The 25,300-nt window shown below is 45.0% G+C and overlaps 1 protein-coding gene across 1 annotated transcript in view; it reads right to left on the bottom strand.

The window, feature by feature from the left end:
- RYR3 (ryanodine receptor 3) overlaps nt 1–25,300 on the bottom strand; it is a 541,796-nt gene that overhangs the window by 33,636 nt on the left and 482,860 nt on the right. The window contains exons 70-86 of the mRNA XM_034661206.1: nt 23,834–23,848; nt 21,029–21,199; nt 20,643–20,702; nt 18,611–18,742; nt 17,988–18,100; nt 15,090–15,186; nt 13,346–13,455; nt 12,883–12,934; nt 11,751–11,807; nt 10,709–10,808; nt 10,478–10,557; nt 6,133–6,209; nt 3,529–3,602; nt 3,266–3,283; nt 2,768–2,848; nt 2,220–2,308; nt 1,138–1,266 (exon numbers count right to left, since the gene is read on the bottom strand). Coding sequence (XP_034517097.1) covers nt 1,138–1,266; nt 2,220–2,308; nt 2,768–2,848; nt 3,266–3,283; nt 3,529–3,602; nt 6,133–6,209; nt 10,478–10,557; nt 10,709–10,808; nt 11,751–11,807; nt 12,883–12,934; nt 13,346–13,455; nt 15,090–15,186; nt 17,988–18,100; nt 18,611–18,742; nt 20,643–20,702; nt 21,029–21,199; nt 23,834–23,848 — 1,455 coding nt within the window. The remainder of the gene's footprint in view (nt 1–1,137; nt 1,267–2,219; nt 2,309–2,767; nt 2,849–3,265; nt 3,284–3,528; nt 3,603–6,132; nt 6,210–10,477; nt 10,558–10,708; nt 10,809–11,750; nt 11,808–12,882; nt 12,935–13,345; nt 13,456–15,089; nt 15,187–17,987; nt 18,101–18,610; nt 18,743–20,642; nt 20,703–21,028; nt 21,200–23,833; nt 23,849–25,300) is intronic.

The raw sequence follows: 25,300 nt of genomic DNA, 5'->3' as shown, positions 1-25,300 counted from the left end.
AATCTTAAAAAAACCCTACTGTTCGTGTACATTTGATGTCTAATCCCTAGAAACCTCTAGATTCTTTTTGGGACAAAACCAGTTGTAACAAACTCACATTCACCAAAAAGAAGTTTCTTTTTTACTTTTGGATTAAGTGCTCCCAGGGAAAGTCTGAAGATTAGGATGGCTTCCACAGAGAACAAATCAAATTCTTGTCCAATCTGTTCAATGACCTTCCCAGGTATTTCACGTTCTGTGACACTTCAGATCAGTCACCTGTTTCTACATTTTTCTCTCCATGTTCTTATGGTCCTTGAGTAAAACAAGGGTCGATCTCTACCTTAAAATCCTCCTTTCCAAGTTGATAGTCTGAGTTTTGTGTTTATTTTAATAAACAAATATGATCGGAGTATGCCGGTTGACTCATTAGATGGTTTTTTAAAAATCTCATACTGCACCCCAGAGGACTGTGATATAGCTGCTGGTTTCACAGCAAATGATGCCTGAGTACATCCTCTATTCCTTTGTACGGTCATTAGACCACTGTTGGCAATGACCAGAGACTGTTGTAAACAGAGAAAGAATGCTGTGAGATCTAAATATTTAACTGGAAATTCATTCTACATTTGACTGCCTTTGGACATAGTTAATGTGCTGCTGAAGTTACCTTTTCCATAGAGTTAATTTCTGACAAATTAGTAGGATCTCATAAGTTCTTAATCTTGAGACTCAAGATAACACCATTTATCCCTTTATTCCTTCATTCTATCAATTATTTCTCCATGCTACTCCCCATGCTTACTGAATACCTAGGATGTGCTGCATGTGCTAGAAATGAAGAATTTTTGATCGAGAAAGAAATTTTCCACCCACAAAATTTTCAGTCTAGGAGGGAAAGGAAAATGTAACTAGATAAATGCAAATAGAGTGTGACAATGCTATGAATAGGTCACAACAGGACGATGACCTGCAGCTGCTCCTAGAGAGAAGCACTCTTGCAGTACTCTGGTACACTTGGTTCCTATTTGTTGATACATACTGTCAGTGCTAGTGCTGGAAGCACAGTCCATATAGGCACCCTAATATTCCAGAGGGGATATAGAACATGGGAGCGTTAAAAATGTTGTTTTCGAGCACGCACTCCGCAGCACGCACCTGGATGTATTCCGTAAGAGAATGGAAAATCTGCTTCGTGACTGCCAGAGCTTTGGAAAAATTGTGCTGTCCAGATTCGTCAATGATGTCCTTCCCTGAATAATACCAGTAGAAATCACTGATTGATTCCTAAGAACAAACAAGGAAAGTTTGGTATTTCTTAAACTTCAGTCAGTGAAGCTAAAACCGAACGTTCAGGAAGAGTACAAGAGAATCCTACATTTCTATGACTTCTTTCTTATGACAGAAACCTAGAAAAAAGCACAGAGATATCTAATCCCTAGCATCTCTGAAGTGCACATACACCTCTAAGAAAGAACAGGTAGGAGAGAGGACAGTGTTCAGCTGGACACGGGTGACCACAATGTGGGACAACTTATTCCCAATGAAAAATAGACATTAAAGGTAATGATTATCATCCAACCAATTGGCACAAGGACAGCAGCACGAGAGCTAACACTGTCAAGTGCCAGGTGTTGTTCTGACCCACTGCGTGTATTAAATCTCTCCATCTTTATGACCACCCTATGGGACAGGTGCCACCCAGTCTACAGATGAGAACACTGGAATGCCGGGAGGTTAAACAGATTGCTTCAGGTCACAACTGCTAAGGGGCAGAGCAAGGAGGAAGACTTAGCAGAGAAAAGAATTTTTTTTTTTTATGTTTGTGTACTTTCCTGATATTATTTGGATTTTCCTTCAAACAGTTAAACGGAGTGACTTCTCAAACACTAAGAACTTGTAGACTCATCTTATTCCCATCACCTTCTGTATCTTTTTACTGAGTGAAAAATCTATTTTCATTCACGTATTGCCTCTTGGGCACTGTGGTGAGGTTTCCACTGGCAAAACTGAGGTAAACTGGCATTTTATACTAGATGATTGGATATTTACCACTCCCCCTATTTCAGTCTTCAAATACACATTTTTAGGTACTTGACTTCCCATAAGTGTGTGGACATAGATTATAACACCGTTCTTATTGGGCCTTGACTGGACCCTGGGCCTTTCCTGATCCCATGTAACTATCTTAAGCTTCTGGAAATGTGTGTGAACCATGCCACCGTCCAAGACCCACTGACCTGCAGACGCAGGAGGTAGTCCACGGTACTGATGATGACGTTTACGGTGGTGGTATTGCCCATCTGAGTCCGCAGGAAGTTCTGAAAGTCTAAGAACACGAGCGCTGGGTCAGAACCAGCGTTCGTCACGCAGAGGAAGCTGAGCAAGCCCTCTTGGCTAAACTCTGAAGAGACATACTGTGTGAAAAGCCTTACAAGAGCACCCTGTTTGGGTCCTGGCAGGTCCTGCAGGACAGAGTTCTGCCCTGAGCCCTTCCATCCTGGTAAGGCCAGAAAGCGGACTTTATGAGCCCCGAGGGACCTGACAGAAAGGGGCTGGTGTGGAGATGCACCATCTGAAGATTCTGGAAGCAATTCAGCCTGGGTGGCACTAAATAACATCAGCCCTGAAGTTCAAGTTGGTGTTCCATCGAGTTCCTTATTGAGGAATGGATAAACTGCTGTCCTTGAGTCAGCAGCTGGTTGTATTAAATGTGGCATCCTGAGCTGAATCATAATTTGGCACCTGAATGTTGTTTTCCTTTGACAAATCAATCTGTTCCACTCACCACTGTTATGTCCTTCACAAAGTAACTGCAGGAATCTGAAGAGATCTCGTGTAAACTCGTCATTCTGAAGTACTTTTTCACCTTGAAAACAGAATATTGGTGAGCATTTGTTTGGCTCCTCAACCCAGAACACTTTCCAAGGCAAACAACTGCAAAAATGACAAAGGGCCTGCATCAGAACAGTTCGTAAAGTATATGAAGGGGAAAAATCTGATTAACCAGGAACCAAGACTACACAACACAATGACCAACCAAGCTAAAACACTGAGCCCCCAGATGCATTTGAAAGGAAACAGCTAGGCTAATGGCAGCAATGGCTCACAGTCCAGAACCCATGCTTTACAGATGGAAGACGCTTCTCTAATCAAGCATCAAACTGCTGCGTGAAGTTTCACATGCAACTACCAAGCCTAAAAACGTGTCTGCACTGGAGCAATTAAATAAGGTCCCTTCGGACTCACACACGGTTGACAACTGGGGCCAGAAACTCAAACTTACCACGCTCACGAACAATGACTGGTGATAAGAGAAAAACAGAAGAATGCAAAGTAAGAAAAACCATAAGCACCATGATAAACTGTGTTTAGTTAAGGCTGGCTCTGTGAACACATCCAGCCTTTACCAAAGCTCCTGATGGGAAGATTTTGCTAAATTTGAGCAAGTCCTTGCAGATTAAGAAGCACTGAGCAGGGGCTCTAACCAGAAAGAGTTAATTATGGTAATCAGAAAGAGAATGGCCTTCACCTTGACTAGTTACTTACGTGTTCCTTCCTCAGTAACCATCCCCAGGCCTTCAGCTTTATTCTGCCTTTCGAATGCATTCAAATCAAGGACACTTGTAAGAGACAAGAGAAAACAAGGTTCAGGGCCACGCACACTGGGAAAATGGATGTCTAACGTCAGTGTACCTATTGACTAAGAATATCTTGTCCTTGTGTTGTCATAAACGGTCTAACATAGTACAGTGTGGGTGAGAGTCTAGCATTTCCCTGAGTTTGCATCAAGAGCGTTGTCCAAGGATGCCTGTAGCTCACAGGCATGCACGGAGAGGGGTCAGAACTTATAACAACTGTCCTTGTGTGTCCAGTTTGAGTCCTTTCTTATGCATGAAGATTTAGAAAGTTTTCCTAAATAAAGAAGGAATAATCTGTTTCTACAATTTCTCAAAAGAAAGTTTACTTTAAACTGCACTAATTAATGTTCACCTCCCACATTTACCTATTTTCTCTGCGAATCATAAGGACCTGTGGTTTTTAGTGCTCAGGATGAATTATGATGGAAAGGGCTACAGAGTTCAGATTTCCAAGGGCCACACCCTTTTAGAATTCTTGTATCATTCAGAAGCCAACAGAAGCTAAGGTTAAGCTTTCTGGAGGCAATGCTGTCCCAGAACCTGTAATAAGCTAGCCTTTTATTTGTCCCCACTTTCTCTGAACTTCCCCATCACAGCCACCACCAAATCCTACTTAGCCAGGAGCCCCCAGTACAAACACAGAGCTCAATAAGGTGGAAATGTATAATCATATTTTTTCCAATTGGGGTTCATTCTATTTCTCTAACAGACTCTCTTTCCCCAATCTGAAAGGCTTCATACACCATAACATGAGGTCTCACAAAAATATAGCTGTTAGGGCCCCTTATGGCTGGATCCATTAAGATTCTGTGAAACTTTGTCTTCCCTTTAGCACTGGGCAAAGGAGATGACCATTGCATTGGAAAGATGTCAGGGGAAAAAGCCTAGCATTTCTTTCCCCCTTTTAGGGAGCCACATATATTCTGCAATTTGGATACGTTTTAAAGAGAAAACAGTGAAAATTCCTATTGCCGTATTGTTGGTTTTTCCCGGGTCCTGCTGTAGAAAGGTTCTTCTCAATAACACAAAACCATCCTTCTATTTTAGCTTTGCTGTCAAGGGAAGAGGGCAGGGAAGTAGGATCTTTGGACAAAGACGCTTCAAAGGAGCAGTTCTGATTCAGGAGACTATCGGGGGAACAGACATGTCTGACCCTTACTCCATTCCAAAACACCCATTTCAAATGTTTCAATTTCCTTAATGCTTCAATATTTTACCAATATGTATTATTTTTATAATAAACAAAAATCATGAAAATATCTTAAAACTTCTGTTAGTACTCACTTGGCCTCTAAAGGTATGTCACCTGTCCCTCTAAGCCATCATTACAAATGAGGTTAATAATATGAAGTATTACAGACTACTAAGAGAACACTTAGAAATTTAATTGAAAATTTCATGGGCAATATGGAACTGAACTGCCTTGAGTTTTGCCATTCTGAGTCCACATGTACTATTTTAACTTCAGTGAGTCAGGCCTGGCAATATTACATTTTCTTTTCCTGAGAGAGGTAATAAACGAATTGGCTGTTGGTGGGGGAAAAATGGAGCTCAGACAAAGGGATTGTACTGCAGCTCAAATATGTTCCCCATCACCCCAGGGTACATATGATATTCACTCCATCAAATAAGCTCAGCAAAATTATGAAGTCCACCAAAGGAAAGTATGTCCATTCTGCAAATTTTTAAGTGGAAACTCTAATGCTCTATTTTTAAGAATATTAATTGGAGGTGAATGAGCTAGATAACTATAACTTTGATTTCTTTCAGAACAAGTTACAGATTATTCAAAACACATATGAATCTTAGAGAATAAGCTGACACTTAGAAAGATTGCTGGCTTGCTTCAGAAAGGAGTAAGCATGGTAACCTTATGACTTTTGGCTACATATTGTTCATCTGTCAGGGGGTCAGACACGAGGGGAGGCTTATACACATGGTAAAAAAAGTGGAAAGTTGAATGCTTTGCTTTTTAGGCTACGGCAAAATGTTCCCATGTTAGGATGTACCTCTGTTGAAATGGAGGTGTCAAAATACGTACCCAGCAAATACTTATTCAGGCTCAAAGAACTGTTAAGGATGAAGATGACCGGAGTCCCTAATGGGTCTAATGAAAACACAGCCTTGAGCCCTACTGAGGTACTCCCCCTCTTCCCATTCTTTTTTGGTTTGACTTTTATGAGCATATGTTAGGAGAAACACTTAGCTCTGAGGAAAACAACATTCCAAAACAAGGAGGTAAAGGTGATTAAAAAACCAAACCAGGTGTGTGCATGTGTGTATCTGTGTCCGTCTGTCTAATGGAGATTACATTTCCCCTTCTGTAGGGTATTTGAATGTAATCCTGAAGGCTGGAGGAAAAATACCCATCCTCTTAGCTTTTTAAAGCAGGTAAGTCCTTCCTCAACAATTCCATGATAAGCTAGTTTATTCTGTAGTAGTCCCCCCTCCACCCCATTTCTCTTTCTTCTGAGTAGAAAAAAATTGCTATAGGTGGTTTTCCCATATTTACCTGCAAGACTGCATAAGACCAGAAAGGCTTTGAAAGAATCCGGCATCCTTTTTCTCCTTCAGGTAATCTAGCATTTTCTATAAGAGAAACACATTTTTAAAAGGAAGAGCGATGTAAATTATGCCACAAGTAGTGACCCTCCCAATTGTAATAGAGAAATGTCAAGTCTCAGTCACATGGAGCCATATCCAGGGTGGTGGTTTGTAAAGTTGGATCAGCATTAGAACTGCCTGTGGATTTAAACCTTCCATGGGCCTGAGCCCCACCTGCCCTCTTCCTATGGAACCAGAGTCTCTTTGGGTGGACATTTTATTTTATTTACGTATTTTCTGGATATTTTATTTTCTAAAGGTCCACTGGTATTTCGGCTAAGGGCAGTATGGTAGATCACTGATGTTCATAGATTTACTGTTTGAAGCCTTTCCCATTTGGGAATAAACATCAGGACTGTGATCTAGCAAAATGTTGCTGAAGTAAAATCTGAGAAAGTCAGGAGTTGAGTTTGGTGCACTGAGCAAGGGAGCTTAGCCAGTAATAAGCCTAGTTGAGAGCTCAGTATCTTTCACAATCAGACTTTGTTTTCTCTGTTCTCCATTACTGGGAAGGCAGGAACTTTTTCTGAGATCATAAAAATGTTTAAAAAAAAAAAAGGTCCTGCAAGAAAAATCAGCTGATGGGGTGGTGATGGAAGAGAACAGAAAGTGAAGGGTGTTTTAGAAAATGGTAATTCTTTTGTGACAAATTTGTTTGGGATGAGTTAAAGGCTGGGACAAATTACATGTAATAGTGGTAGTTATAAATTTGGAGATTCTCACGGGCACTGTGATATAACCCTCACAAATGCCAAAAGTCTTTGAAATGTCACTTTCCTGTGCACACAGATGCTTTCAGCCAGAGCCTGGAGTGCCCCCAGAGACACCAGAATATTCCTGTCTCCAGTTTCAATTCAGACTGTTGAATGGATTCCATGTAACAGGAATCCACACTATGCTTCTGCGTGTTGTCTCATTGAATGCATGGTGGCAGGGGTGTTTAGCTGCATCTGCTACAGCCTCCATCCCAGAACAGAGCCTGACCTTGGTGCACAGTCAGCAATCACAACACCGTGACTGAATGAATAAACAAACGAATGAACAGACAACAGGTGTTTGGGGCTATGAACTCCATTTAACTGACTAGGCTCCTTATTCGTGGTAAGACACTAACAGGTAAAATGATAAATACAAACCTAGGCTTAGAAAACTTCCCTTAGACCCTCTCTGTGCAAAAAATCATCTAATGATGAAAAAACTAAACGTTTTTTGCTTTGAACCCCAGATAAACTGTCTTTGTCAAGTACACATTTGTCTATAAACTCCCAGCTCTGGTTTTATCTGTGTTCCCAGCTACGCTGATATAATTGGCCACTAAGGACAAACACCAGCAAGGGTGATTGTGGGTGGGCCCTCTGCAGCAGAGCCAACACCTCCCCGGAGCGTGACAGCCGTCCAATGGGCATACCCTGAGAAGTCTGCACGACCCACTGGGAGTCCCCCATACCTGTTGTACACCAGCGTTGCCCCCATTCAGAATGGCGATCCCCAGCTTCAGAGTCTCAACCACCATGGGGCTCATCTCACCTGCCACGGGGAAGATTCCATTGAATCACCAAGGAAACAGGGTAAATCACATCGACGGGGCTTTATCAGGGCTCTTTAATAACGACCTCACGTCACAGCATGCTGTCTCTGTGGGAGCCACAGGGGCCCATCCACAAAATCATGGAATCACCTTTGCTGGCGCTTATCATCTGAAGGACCATCTCTGCGGCTCCACGCTCATGCAGCCTCGCTTGTTGGTAGAGGGTTTTCTGCTTTTCCATTTCTTTCTCCTGGAAAAAAAATAAGGCAGGGAAAGATTTGTTTATCCTCAGGCCGCTTGCCACGCTAAGGTAAGCCAAGAGAATCTTCACTTGCCTAAGGAAGGCAGCACACATAATTTTGGATAAAGAAGACTTCTGAAGTTTTTCCAGACACTACGGCAGCTTTCCAAAACTGTCCATCCACAATTCACTCATAGTTTGATGATGACTTTTCTACTTTTTGCACTGGTAGGAAACATAGCCCATTCCCCTGTAATACTCTCATTCTAGGAAGTGACCCCAGGCTAAAATGTGTTTGTTTTCAATGTTCCATCATACGGGTCAGCTGAAGCCTGTCTGAATGCAGAAAACACCCATTTATCTAGAATGCTCAGATCACTGTTAACAGAGACCCTACCAGATATGGAATACTAGAATGCCAAGGCCTTCCAGAACCATAATTGTATTAATTTACTTTTATGGTTACGTACTTTGTCTATAGAGAGAATACCAGTAAATTAATACGGTTTTATCTTGGGAGATTCCATGTCCCGCACTGCCTCAAAATCAAAATTGCTATTAATGATATTTATAGAATAGTGATGCAAAAACCATCCCAGAGTCTCCATTGCTTTGAGTTTTCATTTTTGGATGTTTGAATTTGTCATTCTCTGGCACCTGTTACTACCATATTTGGGGAGCAGTGANCCCATCCTCTTAGCTTTTTAAAGCAGGTAAGTCCTTCCTCAACAATTCCATGATAAGCTAGTTTATTCTGTAGTCCCCCCTCCACCCCATTTCTCTTTCTTCTGAGTAGAAAAAAATTGCTATAGGTGGTTTTCCCATATTTACCTGCAAGACTGCATAAGACCAGAAAGGCTTTGAAAGAATCCGGCATCCTTTTTCTCCTTCAGGTAATCTAGCATTTTCTATAAGAGAAACACATTTTTAAAAGGAAGAGCGATGTAAATTATGCCACAAGTAGTGACCCTCCCAATTGTAATAGAGAAATGTCAAGTCTCAGTCACATGGAGCCATATCCAGGGTGGTGGTTTGTAAAGTTGGATCAGCATTAGAACTGCCTGTGGATTTAAACCTTCCATGGGCCTGAGCCCCACCTGCCCTCTTCCTATGGAACCAGAGTCTCTTTGGGTGGACATTTTATTTTATTTACGTATTTTCTGGATATTTTATTTTCTAAAGGTCCACTGGTATTTCGGCTAAGGGCAGTATGGTAGATCACTGATGTTCATAGATTTACTGTTTGAAGCCTTTCCCATTGGGAATAAACATCAGGACTGTGATCTAGCAAAATGTTGCTGAAGTATAATCTGAGAAAGTCAGGAGTTGAGTTTGGTGCACTGAGCAAGGGAGCTTAGCCAGTAATAAGCCTAGTTGAGAGCTCAGTATCTTTCACAATCAGACTTTGTTTTCTCTGTTCTCCATTACTGGGAAGGCAGGAACTTTTTCTGAGATCATAAAAATGAAAAAAAAAAAAAAAGGTCCTGCAAGAAAAATCAGCTGATGGGGTGGTAATGGAAGAGAACAGAAAGTGAAAGGTGTTTTAGAAAATGGTAATTCTTTTGTGACAAATTTGTTTGGGATGAGTTAAAGGCTGGGACAAATTACATGTAATAGTGGTAGTTATAAATTTGGAGATTCTCACGGGCACTGTGATATAACCCTCACAAATGCCAAAAGTCTTTGAAATGTCACTTTCCTGTGCACACAGATGCTTTCAGCCAGAGCCCGGAGTGCCCCCAGAGACACCAGAATATTCCTGTCTCCAGTTTCAATTCAGACTGTTGAATGGATTCCATGTAACAGGAATCCACACTATGCTTCTGCGTGTTGTCTCATTGAATGCATGGTGGCAGGGGTGTTTAGCTGCATCTGCTACAGCCTCCATCCCAGAACAGAGCCTGACCTTGGTGCACAGTCAGCAATCACAACACCGTGACTGAATGAATAAACAAACGAATGAACAGACAACAGGTGTTTGGGGCTATGAACTCCATTTAACTGACTGGGCTCCTTATTCGTGGTAAGACACTAACAGGTAAAATGATAAAATACAAACCTAGGCTTAGAAAACTTCCCTTAGACCCTCTCTGTGCAAAAAATCATCTAATGATGAAAAAANAGGCTCCTTATTCGTGGTAAGACACTAACAGGTAAAATGATAAATACAAACCTAGGCTTAGAAAACTTCCCTTAGACCCTCTCTGTGCAAAAAATCATCTAATGATGAAAAAACTAAACGTTTTTTGCTTTGAACCCCAGATAAACTGTCTTTGTCAAGTACACATTTGTCTATAAACTCCCAGCTCTGGTTTTATCTGTGTTCCCAGCTACGCTGATATAATTGGCCACTAAGGACAAACACCAGCAAGGGTGATTGTGGGTGGGCCCTCTGCAGCGGAGCCAACACCTCCCCGGAGCGTGACAGCCGTCCAATGGGCATACCCTGAGAAGTCTGCACGACCCACTGGGAGTCCCCCATACCTGTTGTACACCAGCGTTGCCCCCATTTAGAATGGCGATCCCCAGCTTCAGAGTCTCAACCACCATGGGGCTCATCTCACCTGCCACGGGGAAGATTCCATTGAATCACCAAGGAAACAGGGTAAATCACATCGACGGGGCTTTATCAGGGCTCTTTAATAACGACCTCACGTCACAGCATGCTGTCTCTGTGGGAGCCACAGGGGCCCATCCACAAAATCATGGAATCACCTTTGCTGGCGCTTATCATCTGAAGGACCATCTCTGCGGCTCCACGCTCATGCAGCCTCGCTTGTTGGTAGAGGGTTTTCTGCTTTTCCATTTCTTTCTCCTGGAAAAAAAATAAGGCAGGGAAAGATTTGTTTATCCTCAGGCCGCTTGCCACGCTAAGGTAAGCCAAGAGAATCTTCACTTGCCTAAGGAAGGCAGCACACATAATTTTGGATAAAGAAGACTTCTGAAGTTTTTCCAGACACTACGGCAGCTTTCCAAAACTGTCCATCCACAATTCACTCATAGTTTGATGATGACTTTTCTACTTTTTGCACTGGTAGGAAACATAGCCCATTCCCCTGTAATACTCTCATTCTAGGAAGTGACCCCAGGCTAAAATGTGTTTGTTTTCAATGTTCCATCATACGGGTCAGCTGAAGCCTGTCTGAATGCAGAAAACACCCATTTATCTAGAATGCTCAGATCACTGTTAACAGAGACCCTACCAGATATGGAATACTAGAATGCCAAGGCCTTCCAGAACCATAATTGTATTAATTTACTTTTATGGTTACGTACTTTGTCTATAGAGAGAATACCAGTAAATTAATACGGTTTTATCTTGGGAGATTCCATGTCCCGCACTGCCTCAAAATCAAAATTGCTATTAATGATATTTATAGAATAGTGATGCAAAAACCATCCCAGAGTCTCCATTGCTTTGAGTTTTCATTTTTGGATGTTTGAATTTGTCATTCTCTGGCACCTGTTACTACCATATTTGGGGAGCAGTGAATAATTTCCCAGAAGAACCAACACATGATGGGGCGGTGGGGGAGGTTGCTGTCGGACTGACTGCCTGCTACCTTTCATTAGGCTGGAAGACCGACGAGAGAACCACGGCTAACGTGCATGCTTCGTGCGCTCAGACTTGTGTATCTGCCGCCAGATACATGCGGTGGGTGAGGCACGTGGTTCATGTCAGCACCCGCCTCTCAAGCCTGCCAGTTGGCTTTGGCTTTGGTGGATGGCCCTGTCTTCAATCTTGGTAAAAACTTACTTCAAATGTTTTTTCCTTGTCTTCCTCCTCTTCTTCGTCTTCCCCACTCTGACAACTCTGGATTCCATGGAGGAGGGAAGGGAGGAGACAAAAGAAAGGTGAGTCTAATAAACAAGACTGTTTTACTGAGCAAGGGCGGGGGACAGGATGTAGTTCACAGGCACCTCAGGACCTCAGCACTTGGTAAAACCAAGAACACGAGAACATTTTGACCACTGCAGGGCAACAGTCCACTCAAAATGTCTTCATTGCAGTTACCAAGGGGTCCAGAATCGAGAAGTGGGGACACAAGCTCGCACAGCCAACCGGGACCTATAGGGTTTAACGACAGACCTGAACTCTTCTACCCAGTAAAGTTCTGGTGTACATGCAGCCAGGGGTGCAGGGGCTGTCCCTTTCTACATAAGAACCATGGGCTTGGCAAGAAGACTGGAGATACGTAGGATGTGAATCCTAAGGTGCCCCTTCCCGTTGTGACTCTGGTACAGCAAGTAAAGGAACAGGTGCTCCCGTAACCCCACAAATCCCTCTTTCTGCCTGATGTCAAGGTTTCTTGTTTGAAGAGAAGGTAAGGAAGAAGGTTTCTTCCTTACCACCAGCCTTCTGGAGGCTGCTGTCCCTCTCTGTGACATAGGAATAATGTCACTCTACCTTTGCCAGAGGACTAGGATCCCGTTCCAGTTTCTAAAGCCTATTTCCAAATGTACTGACTTCCTTCACCTGCAGATACTTTCAACTTTTGGATGTGCTCTCAATGTTGTCATACATAAGGATGTACATACATACATACATACATATGTATACATAAGGATGTACATACATACATAAGGATGTTGTCATACATAAGGATGTATGTCATATATAAGGATGTATGCCTAAACTCCACATAGCTGGCCTGGAACTACCATGTGACCGAGCCACTGGCACCCACTGTTTCTAAGCTTCAAGCCCTCCTTACGAGGGTGGTGGCATGGCTTGCTAATGTCCCCCCTGTGGTACATGAATTGTGCGGTGCCTGGAGCCCAGGTCATGACTGAGTCCTAAACCCTGCTGTTCAAAATGACAGTTTCTGTGTGTCCGCAGAGGTAAAAGGGAAGACAGACTGAAACAATGGGCAGAAACGCAGGTGTACCTTGGCCATCATGCTGGAATAGGACGTGTACAAGGGGTCGTCTTCCAATTTGCTGGAAAGAATGGAGGAGATATTTAGCAGGCTACTTTTTGGACCCAGCAGAAAAGACTAAGAGCCACAGAGATCTTAAGTTATAGGTGCCAGAGAATTAATTAGAAAACTCCTTCCCCTACCCAGATTCTTAGAAACCCCTCTGAAAATCTGAATCAGCATTGGCTGATGGAATTCAGGAATGAAGGCTATAGTTTCAGGCTAATCTTCAGCCTCCATGTCTGGCTGAGACAACAAGAGTGCTGTGGCTTATATAGTTTGCCTAGATGTTTCTTGGTGGCCAAAAAACAGGGCAGCAAGGAGGGGTGCTCAAATCTGGGATCCCCTTTCCAGGCACTGCCATCCATGAGACGAAGGTGTGGGGCTGGCAGAACCGTGCCTGGGAGAAGCAGGGAGCTCTGGTGGTGCTGACCTCCTCTCCGTGAGAGCATTGCGGCTAAAATGGAGAATGATCTGATGAAGTGGATCTGGCTGCTTTTCCGTCTCCTCCTCCTCCTCCTCCTCTTCCACCTTGGGGGATTTCTACACAAACCAATGCAGACGGGTTTTAGGCATGGATTTCAGCACATGCCACACAAATGCATGCGAACAAAGAGAAGGTAAAGCGCAAAGCACAGAGTGCATCCGATAAAAGCACAAAGAGACACCACTCTGTCATATGTTTATTTCAGGACAAGAAGCCCTAGGATGCAAGGTTTGGGACACAAATATATATTTTTTTCAGGCAATCAAAGAAACATTGCAATTTTAGGTACAAACAAGATGAAAGGAAAAGCAAAAGCCTGACCATAGGGTAGGAGCTGCAGACCACTCCCCACTCCCCCCCAGCAGAACTCTCATGCAAGCCCTGGGCACCCAAGTTCAGGAGGGAAGCTCTGGAGAGTCCCCTGAGAGGCTGGATCTCTCAGCCAATACCTGAAATTTCTCTTGGAGAGTTGGGCTGGAAACACGGATGGGGCAAAAGTTATAAAGCACTGGGGCCATTTGGAGTCTGATACTATCCTAGACTCAACCCAGCTAACCACTTCTTTCCTAACTTCACTGCTGATTCTAAAAATCTTATTGTTCCTGAGAGATGCCATCCTGAGCTGCAATCTTTGCAGCTTCTCCTCATATTAAATCTTTTCTCAATCTCCTTTTACAGAAAAGGAAATAGCGTCTGATGTAGGAGGTAAAAGTGAGTTACTAGCAGTGGCAGAGCCTGCAGGGTGTACCATATTCAGTAAATTGGTGAGAACTACACAGTCTGCGTGAATGGCTCAGAAGTGGAGGGCTGAAGTGATGCTTGTTGTCAACTTCACACTAATCAAGGAACTGGGAAAACCAAGGAACTGTCATTCTCACTGATGGTACTACAGGAAAAGAACAAAGGGCAAGAAGACAAATGGGAGAAAAATGAGAGACAAAGAATTAAAAGCAAAAAAGAGGGGAGAAGGAAAAGAAACAGAGGGAGATAGGAAAAGAGAAAGAAACAGGAGAAAGACTGAGTGTGAGACACACAGAACAAGATTAACAGAGAGAGTAAGGGATAAGAGAAAACATAAATGGGAGAAATAAGAAGGATTTAAAAACAAAAACAAAAAAAAGAACCGTGGGTTGGCCAAAGGAGAGAAGGGTTTATTTTCTGTCTGTACCATGAGGAGTCTCTGCGGTGCTTCTGCAGTAAGGTTTTCCCCCTTGTATGTTGTTCTAAGGTGTTTTAGAGCATGAAGTCTGTTAGAAACAGGGCATGACAAATTTTCTGAAGGGCTGGATACAGAAACGTAAGATGCAGGAAGGGGATTCAGATGTGCCTTCCCTAAAGCAGAGCTGCTGACCAGAAATGCAGGGCCTGGTAGGGCGGGATGGCCTCTTGCAACTGATGGTGCTCAGAACTTAACTTAGCATGAACTTCCCAGCGCACGGCTGCGTGTCCCAAGAAACATTAGTTGTTAATAATGATGATGAGGGTGATAACAGTACTAGCACCTCCAAGTGAAATTCATCCTCTGGCTCTCATGGCCATTAGCAGGGCCTCCTCTGATAATTTATAGTTAGTTCTCCCCAAATTGATACGCCCGATTCTTTGTGAATGTTTAACTGTTAGAACACACACACATATACAAAAGTCAGATTCATTCACACCCATATCTGCTTCCAGCTGAGTCAGTACTTACAGCCAAGTCCTGTACTAGTTTCTCTTCAAAGGAATACTCCTCTGTTTCTATCCAAAATCTCTGATAGCCATGGAGGAAGAGGTTAATGGAGCGGTGCCTGAGCAGAAGGGTTGAGAGTGAGGTCAAGAGGGATCCGTGGGACACCTTGTTTTAGTCTGGGTGGTTAACGGTTAGTAAGCAGGACAGACTTTTGTACAATTCTCGTCGTCTGATTGGTCAGGGTAGCCAGCGGTCCACCAGCAGCATTTGTTTTGAAGAAACCAGAACCCTCTAACATGCCAGTTTGCGAATGTCTAGAACACCTTCTGAAGGAGCTAACATGATTAGTGGGGGACCAGGTGGTAACTGTAATCCTTCTCTGGTCACAGGGGGTCTTTATCACATCTCTCCTCTAATGAGAAGGAATTCATTGGACCAAGAAATGGTCCTGAAGGATTTGCTTAATATGGCAATGTGGTTATCACTTTCCGCGGATAACCTGCCCAGGTAATCCCATCTTAGTTGTGCTGATGGTGAGTGGTTTAGTCCCAGATCGACTGAAAGCAGGAAAGCATGGGACTTGAATAGGGTCTCCAAGGAACTACACCTCCAAGGTACTCCAGCATTTACTTAGGAAGGCAAGACTCAGGTGTGCTGTGCTGACAGCATAAATTCTGTGTGCCCCATGGATTCCGGCGGTGGCCCTAGTATCTGGGAACACTGAATAACTTTCAGGAGCCACTCACTCTCTATAAGCCAGGACTAACTCCTGGGAATAAAGCACTGAACAGCAGTTAGCTGATTACCAAATGTAAGGATAGTGGTGAGGAGGAAAGGAGAGAAAAGTAAGATGCAGGTCCACACCAGAATCATCCAGACCTGGCCATGGTTTCCAGAAGAACACAACCCTTGGCATCTTTCTTCAAGTTCTGACCAATCAGAGTTCTTTTAAAAAATTGTACAAATTTGGGTTTTTATGGTAATGTTAAAACATGATCAAGAAAGGAGGAGTGTGCAGAAAATGAGCAGGTCTCTCCACAGGTTACATTACCATTAAAATGGGTATAAGCCTGTCATACTGAGTTTTTTCATTAACTTTTTCCAGCCAAACCCGTTGAAAGGTGCTCAGGAAGAAATTGTTAATTTTGTGTCTGGAGAAAAGCACACAGGTTGTCTTTTAAAAACTAACACCAGAGAAACAGTTTGCACATAATAAAATAAATCCCTTTAGCCCTTTAATATGGAGAACTCCATGCAGTTTAGACCATGACAAGACGGAGAAGGGAGTGATCTTTACCACCAGCTTCTTAGTTTTTATTATTGTTGTTATAAAATCTACCTATGCTCCTCCATGCTAGGGAGAAATCCAGGCATGGCTAGGGGTGGGGCTGGCCATATTTCATTCAAGACATGGTGAATCCCTCGACTTACTGTTGCCCATACAGGGGCAGAATTGCTGAAGGAGCAACCGATACATGAGAATGGTACTAACGTTTCCAGTGGATTTAGAAAATAATGCTTGTTTTGTGAGATGTAATTTTGGCCTTGCTGGGCCTGGAGCCATGCTTAGAACTGAGCCCTCCTGGAGGTCCAATTAGCACATTAGGCCTAAACCTCTGCCAGAGAGGAAAGTGAATGCTTTTTGATGTTTCACCACTACTAGGAAACAGACAAAAATCCCGTGGATTTTTGCTTTCTCTACTGGACTATGAATTTCACTTTGTTGCCGGGACACCTGTGGCCTTCATAGCCATGACTATTGGTCTGAATTTTTCTGCTTTTTATTCATGAATTCTACCTGATTTTGTGGCATCTCATCCTCTTCCAAAGACACTAGTCTGTTCTCTCAAAAGACTTATAGGAGCAGGTGTGTGTCTCAGAGGTCATGATTCTTCACTATCTTCCAAGGCCCTAATGGGAAAGCTCAGTTGGCCAGCTGGCTCAGGGCAGGTGACAGGGCACTCTGGACAATGGCCAGGAAGCACAGTCTGATGAAAGCAAGTGTCAAGCATAGGAATAGACTTTTAGCTCGTATTCCAAGGAAACCTTTATTTACATGGGATTCCGAAATACTTTTCTGCATCAGTTTATTCTTCCTGACCAGGGGAGGATGGTTCATATTGATCTGCAAGTTGATGGAGCAGAGGCTGATATTCAATGTGCAGTGTTGCTTACTGATCACAGGCCTGACCTTGTGGACTCCGCAATCAGTCTGAGGATGGGAGTGTTGCCACATCACCAATGACAATGAGTCAAGTCTCAGTGGTCAACATTTGCCCAGTCTGCACGGATACTCTGCTCTATGTTAATACACCACATTGCAGAAAAGCCTTTGCATATTTCTGACTGCAGCGTATAGACTAACCACGCAGATGAGGCAACAGGCAACATGGCCTCTTGGGACATCTTTAGCCAGTGTCCTTTCTTTATCTTGAAGGTAAATACACTGTGCTCAAGGATTCTCCAGTTACATTTCTGTACCTGCTGAGGAAACACACTAATCTGGGGGCCATCCAAGTACCTCAGCATAGAAATTCGTTTGATCTGTTCATGGAATCTGGGGTAAAGCACTTTAGAAAAAGTTATTTTTCCAGGGTTCCTTTACTTCCTCACAAAGAACCCCACCTCAGGAAAACCAAGAGCTTCCATATGCTCACTGGGCTGACTTTAAGGTATAAAATGGTGAGCTAAGGCAGGCATGGGGCCCTAGGGAAGCACATCTGTTCTCAGCTTTCTGCTTACCTGGATTCCCTTAGGACGTTATACTGTACACAGACTGTAATGGCGTCATGGATGGGGGACTCCAATTTCTACCCCTTGGATCATGAGTGTCCGTGCCAGAAGGCAGCACAGCTGTGGGAGGATAGCTTAATTGCCATCGCTGGCTCCCATGCCAGAAGAAAAGGACAGAATACTTGCCTGGGCAGGTTGTAGAGAGGGGCCATCCTGAAACAGGCCACCACTGCCCGTTTCCGCTGCTTTGACAACAGTTTGTGCCAGACCGCCTTCTTGGACCTCAAAGGCTGTTCCACCTGAGAAGAAATCACATGGGCAGGTGCGCACTAGGCTAACTGAGTGGCAGGAGGTAGTTGCCTGTGGCCCAGACTTCTCAATCCTGGATGAATTTTGATTTCTCAACTATAGTCAGCAAAAGGTACCCAGCAGCAAATGATTGGGTTAGTGGCAGTCTCAGGTTTTCTTCCTTCTCCCAACTGCTTTTGGACAGTTTTTACCTAAGGGCAGCCTCACAACTGGGTGAGGGATTTGAATGGGTCATTTGATCTAATGGCAAAAATTGGTTAAAAAAAAAAAAAAAAGCTCAGAAGGGAAAGAATTGAGGAGTCTGCTACCATGAGGCACCAAGGGGACATTTGGGGGGGGGCTGNGCACCAAGGTGACATTTGGGGGTGGGCTGGGGTGATCCTTGTTCCTTGCTCTGGGTCTTACCAGAACACTCCTAACTAAGAGCTGAGTGTGGAGAGGAGCTTTACATTTTCCAGGGTGGTCTTGCTTCCTCACTCTGCAGGGTAGATGCTCCTTACCTGCTCCAGGTGGAAGACAGCTGCCGAAATTCTCTGTACACGCTCTACGGTCTTTTCTGGATTGAAAGGTTCTTCACTCTTTAAAACATCTTTGTAGAGGTTCAGTTGCCACTTTACTGCTGGGTCATCGGACTGAAAATTAAAGCACACACCAGGTGAGCAATATCCTGTCCCTCTTGTATTGAAAAGCCTTTATTCCTCACATGGTTCCAGAGGAATTGAGACTCTTGTATCATTGCTTCTTTCTCGTTTTCTCTATTATCTTCATTGAAACACTGTGGATCTATATAGGAACTGTTCACTCTAGCCTGCATCTCTTAACTCGTGTCATATTTCCACCCCTCTCTCTCTGTACTACGTTCTAATTTCCTGAAAGCAATCTTCCAATTCATAAATTCTCTTTTCAGCTGTGCCTAGCCTGGTTGTTGTTTTTTTTTTTTTTTTTTTTAAAGATTTTATTTATTTATTTGACAGAGAGAGACAGCCAGCGAGAGAGGGAACACAAGCAGGGGGAGTGGGAGAGGAAGAAGCAGGCTCATAGCGGAGGAGCCTGATGTGGGGCTCGATCCCATAACGCTGGGATCATGCCCTGAGCCGAAGGCAGACGCTTAACCGCTGTGCCACCCAGGTGCCCCGCCTGTTGTTTTTTTAACTTATAAATTGGATTTTTAATTTTAATGAATACTTTTAATTTTTGTAATCACTATATGGCTTTTTTTCAATCCCATATCCATTCTCCTTAAAAAGAAAAATAATGTCCAGGGGCACTTGGCTGGCTCAGTTGGTGGAGCATGCAAATCTTGATCTTGGGGTTGTGAGTTTGAGCCCCATGTTGGGTATAGAGATTGCTTAAAAAAATAAAATCCTAAAAAAAATTAAAAATAAAAATAATAATGTCCAAGGCTTTCCTTATGGGTATCACTGCTATGTTAAACTCTAAGTACTCCAATCACACTTATTTTTAAATTGCTTTCTTCAGTTCCTTAGGCTTGAGTTCTTCCCTTTGTTGCATTTTCTGACTCTCTAATGGTGGTGGATTTTCTTTCATCCCCCCCCTTTTTTTTTCTTAAGCTTGACTTTGGCTTCAGGAGGAGTTTTATTTATTGGCATGTCAGACCATATCCTAAGAGGTGGAGAGTCTCCGAGTGGTTTTATGGTTGTCTCTGCAGGAGATTTAGAGGTTTTACTGGTTTAAGGCTAATTTTATGTAAGTTTCTGGCTCCGCATCTGTGCCCAGCACTGGTAATTAGGATCCACACTCTTCTTCCTTTAAGGTTCTTAAAAACCCCAGCCTCTAAGATACATATGTGGTTCAGAAAGCTCAATGAAGTTTTCCCAACTGCATCAACTTCTCCTCATTCCTGTGATTTAGGGTGTCTCCCTTATTCTGGCACTTGGGATTTCTTTTTACTGCCTTTTTTGGTAGTATATTTTCCCCACTACCCCCATATGTTTGGGATGGAAAGAAGTGGTTGTGTCAGCTTAATCCTCCATCGTAGCATAATGTATCTGAGGAAAGAGTAGTTCAGATTCACAGGCCTGGAAAAAAAATCTCAAATAGCTTTTAAAATCAAAGTTTTTTTTGTTTGTTTTGTTTTGTTTTTTGGTTTATACCAATTCCAATAGAGTTACTTTGTTTCCAAATATCTAGATCAGGGTATGCTAAAACTCCCCCAGGTGTCCATTACCCTGTTTAACAAGGCTCACAGTCAGTAAATCTGAGACCTAATCTAACCCCCTGCTATGGCGGGATGTTCACACACTGGTAGGTGGGAAGGCAAGCTTCATTAAATGCCTCTTTGCACCCTCTTTGTAGCAGTAAAGGAAAGAACAAAAACTACGGGCAAAAACGCTTCCCTACACCCCCAAACAAAAGTGAAAATTAAAGGCAGAGAGCTAGTCCTACCAATCAAACACCAGCACTCGGAGACTGTTTTAGAACACATTAAAGAGAGCTTTAGTCAACTAAATGGGAGGATGGCACCCTACAGTCAAAGGGAAGCCTGCGTGAGCTGCCTTCCTGCCACATCACCTTCTCCTGCAGGTGCAGGTTATTCCGCAGATGTTCTTTCACCTCTTCATCTGTGTCCCTCTGTGGAAAGAGAGGTTAAATTTTATTCTTAGAGGTCACTACGGAAATGTAAAGTAGGGTGCAGGGAGGGACGGACAGCAAATGGACAGTTTTGCTGGCATCTTTATTTTAAGAACAAAAGAAAAAAAACGACAGACTTGTTCAAAGGGCACGTGCTCTCAAACCAGCTTCAGAGATGGGGCTGTGTTGCCGGCGCGCACCTCGGTTTCTGTTCATCTGCACCCCCAGCCCCACCGCGCAGGGAGGAGGACGACCCTTCAGACGGTGGGCGGCCGCCAGCAGCAGCACCTGCATGACGTGCTCAGCGGAGCACGCGCGGGACTTACGGAGCCGTATCGGGCCTTGGCCAGGGAGATGAGCTCCTGATCGCCCGGCGTGCACATATTCAAACCGATGGGCAGCATCTTCTTGAGCGCGGCCACGATGAGAGAGGTCTGGATGGAGTACAGGTCTCCCCTCCGCTTTGTCTTCCTGCGCTCCTGGTCCTGCCCTCCGGACTAGGAGGTGAGGTGGGAACAGACAGGGGCTCAGTGACTCTGGAGAGGAACGGCCTCGCCGGGGGGCGGCCTGCCTCCCCGTGGCCCTGTCCGCGCAGGGGCCTCGCCACGTTTGCGGGCGCAGCGAACCGAGCGTGGGGAGGACATGGGGGCCGTCGAGGACCCGCCCCGCCCCGAGCCTCTCCCTGTGCGCATGCTCACAGAACCCCGGCGCGGACACACACCAGGACGCCTAGGTGCGCTCACTCGTTTCGGGGCCACGTGAGCAAATACACTGGCGTTTTTCCGAAGAAATGATTCGGTAACGACAGAATGGCCCCAGAAAAGAATGGCGACTTCCGATGCGGGGGTCCGTAAACAGGCGGAAGAGCGTCTCCCAGGGAGCTGCCCTGCGGCCGGGCTGACGCTGGTGTTTTGGGGCACCGCGTGCTCCCGGGGCAAGGGAAGCCCCGCAGCGGGGCTGCTTTGGGATCTGGCTGGGGAAAGCCCAGAGAGACCCTGCGAAAAACAGAACTCCCCGGGTCTGCGAGAGTCCGCCCTCTGGGGCAGAGACCACCCGCAAGGTCCGGCGCGGAGCAGTGGGTTTCCCGGTTCCCGGCCCTGCGCTGAGCCGCCCCGCTGAGCGCCCTCGGGGTCCCCGGCGCACGGCAGGCGCCAGCCCTGCTCTGAACGGACTTTGGCGAGCTCAGCCTCTGAGAGCGCACGCCGCCCTCCGGGCACCTCGCTGGCAGGGCTGGGACTCCGCTGGGGCGCCTGCTGGAGGTGCCGGCGCGCGGGCCAGAGCGGAGGAGGGAGTCGGGGACCCAGGAGAGGAAGGCGGGGGCCCTGCAGCTGTGCCCCAGGAATCGTCCCTGCAACGTCTGCGGGAGCGAGGGCGCAGGGCTGCGGTGGACGCGGACACAGACCCCGGGCCCTGGGAGCGGGGAGGCCAGACGCCTCTCCCGGCACGGACAGGGGAGACCTGGGCCCCTGAGCCGGAGCAGCCTTCCTCTTACAAGGCACCGGTTTTCCGAGAGAAGAGGAGGCTAAGAATTAACACTGCCTTGAGACTGATCGCTGTCAGTTACTCTACTTTTAAAGCGTGAAAGTTTCTTAATTATGAACGGACGCTCTTAAAATGGTTGTGATTTCTTTCACCCAGCTTGTGGCCACTGCACCTTCTGGAGCTTACATCGCAGCAACCGCAGTGAAGCTCCTGGCCAGCAAAGCCCAGGCTGGCCAGAGGCCGCCAGATGGTTCTACCTCTTGCAGGGCACGTTGTGCCTGTGCTCCAAAACAGCAGGTCAGGCCCAGGCCCGGGACAGCAGGGTGAGGGGGCGGGGAGAAATATGAGCGGGGTGAGAAGTGAAGCTAACAGAAGACAGCTTCTTGTGTTCTAGAACGGAGCAGAAAGTGAAGCTGGTTCTCACAAACACCACGAAGACTTCTCTCATTTACTGAGTGCTCGCTGGGTTCTTTACGTGTTCTGCCATGAGGCATAGAATTCTAAGGTTGTGCCTATGGCAAAACTCATTTACGGTCTCCATTACCCCTGAAAATCATCATCCATGAAGGATAGAACGTGATTTTGTGTACATAAACTATGAAGTATTGTATATATAAAGGTAAAAGGTGAATAGTAACATGCCAGACACAGTCAAGTAAATATGCAAAATGTAACTGTAGATTTGATACACAATTCAAATAATTTCTTGCTCATCATGTTTTCTTGGGCCAATCTCAGGTTGTTCTTATTATAAATGCTGCATATATAATGCAACTCCAATGTGCCTCCTACTTAAAACATTTCTAATCCTCCCAGTAACCCTGATATACAAACAAGGCAGTTATGTACGCGAGAACGTGACACTCACATAAGGTAAGTGATTTTTCCAAGGTCACGCAGCAGGTCAACATCTGAATCAACACCCAGACCCAAGCCTACCAGGACATGGCTTCATGTCCCTTTTCTAACCAAGAGCTGCATGTGACCTGGTTCCTGCCCCTCTCCTTTTCTCTACCACATAGCTTAGGGCAGGGAGCTTGTGATAATGGCAGCAGATGCACATTAATGAACAGAGAGAAATATTTCCATGTTATAATCTGTATGGGTCACTGGAAATAAACCCAGGGTTTATTCCATCATATACATATTTTGTGCAAAAACACATGGTTATCTGATTTCAAATCCTGAAGGTTAATCCTTGGAAAACTCTTTGAATCATGGGAGCTTTGCACAAAAGGCAGAGATGTATGGTTTGAAAGGACTCAGGCCGCTGACGGCACATAGGAGTCCGAGCCTGCATGGCACAACAAAGGAGTGACCCTCCTGGGCTCTCATGCTCTGTCGGCACCCCTATCTCTGTCAGTATGCTGGCTGCAGAGTGGGCAGCTGGGGAAGGGAGCAGAGATAGCAAGGAGACCTCGGTTAGGGTGAGGCTTGGCTGGCTTCCCCGGCTTCCCCATTCCAAGGGTGGGTAGGCCTACATTCACTCTTTGACGGGCAGGTGTCTTCCCTGGAGCAGGCCTGGGGGACCTCCAGGTGGGAAGATCCATTCTGTACCACCCCCATGGTGATCACAGTGCAGAGGGTGGCCAGAGCCTGGTACCTCTAATACTAGGACAGAAAAGACACGTCATGCATTTGACCTGTACCTTTACTTGCATGGCCTGTGTGGGAAGACAAAAGAAAAGAAACAAGGAGAAGAGTCAGTCAGTAAAAGCAGGGGTCCAAGGCATAAGGTAGCACATGTTAGTCATAGCTTCTTAGCCCCCATTTCTCAGCCAACACAACAGAAACTCAGCAGTTCTGGAAGCCAGTTGGGCATGGCAGGAAGAGTGAGTGGGAGGTTAGGATGGAAGTTAATTTGGTCAAAAGGACTCACACCCAGACCAAGCAATACACCCCCAAGGCAAGGTCATCGAAAGACTATCCTCCCGGACACTCGGACACACAAACCCTTTAGATCTGCAGCCTTTCCCCTCCCCCCTCCCTCCTTTCACCTGGGTGGGCTGTAGACAATCTGTCATGTAACCAAAAACACCAATTTACTTTCTTTCTTCTACCCACCACATTATCACCTCCAGGAGATCCGTGGTTGTGAGAAGAGAAGGAAGAACTGAGCAAAGAGGCAATGTGCGTGCTTCCACAAAAAAGAGGTTTGCTAAAAAGAAGTGCTCTAGGAATATCCGGGGTAATTCAGGATTGCCCCACAGCCCAAAGGATGGAGCATCTCTCTTCCTGTGCGGTGACCTTCAAACAAATCTTTGATCTCAGCCTCTTTCACACTAGAGGTTCTATTTTGTTCTTTTCTTCACAAACTGCTAAGATCCGTTAACTCAATGCATTTCCCTAATGCTGGTAATGCTGGAAGTGGTTTTTTTTTTTCCTGAAACTTTTTTATTTTCCAAAGAGAAATTTACGAATTCCTAGACCTTCAAAATCCTTCCATTTCCGTACACATTATCACCGTAGTTTATGATCAAACAGATGATTTTATGTGTGAATGTGAGGACAACACATAGACTTTTAAGGGAAAAGACATTTAAGGAGGACACATGGTGGGTGGTGTGTCGCACTGAGACAGCACAGGGAGAGGCTTCTAAAAACAGGCAAGCCTGCACCATGTGAAGTTCTTATCCCCACTAACAGGGTAAGTGAAGTAAAGACAGGTGAACCCAACATACATATTAGGGGGAAAGGTGAATTTCCAGAAGCCAGTCTAATTATGAGAAAGCAGCAGAGAGAGGGAAAGCAAAGGAGGGAAGGATGGGGTTAGGAAGGGTAGGGAAGGGTAAGAGGGGGAGGGGAGGGGGCTGAGAGGGAGATAGAGATGTGGAGAGAGATGGAGAGGGGAAAGGTAGGGAGGAGAGGAGGGAAGAGCATGGGAGCTGCACAAGTGTAAGAGGAATACAAACAATGTGAAAAAGGTGGACGGTGAGCAGGGGAGATGGGCGTAAGAAGCAAACTCCCACATCTAAGTCTGAATACCCTGGAAAATCTCAAAGATAGCCTCTAAACTCTTCCCTGTCCATTTTCAATATGCTGAAATCACACTCATGGGATGGAGAGGCTTTCAACAACAAGGCACTCTAATACTTCCTGCCTTACAACTCTGTTTT

Source organism: Ailuropoda melanoleuca, chromosome 5 (genome assembly GCF_002007445.2).
Source record: "Ailuropoda melanoleuca isolate Jingjing chromosome 5, ASM200744v2, whole genome shotgun sequence".
Taxonomy (NCBI): Eukaryota; Metazoa; Chordata; class Mammalia; order Carnivora; family Ursidae; genus Ailuropoda; species Ailuropoda melanoleuca.
The sequence above is the reverse complement of the archived record's forward strand: the minus strand, read 5'-3'. Positions and strand labels throughout refer to the sequence as shown.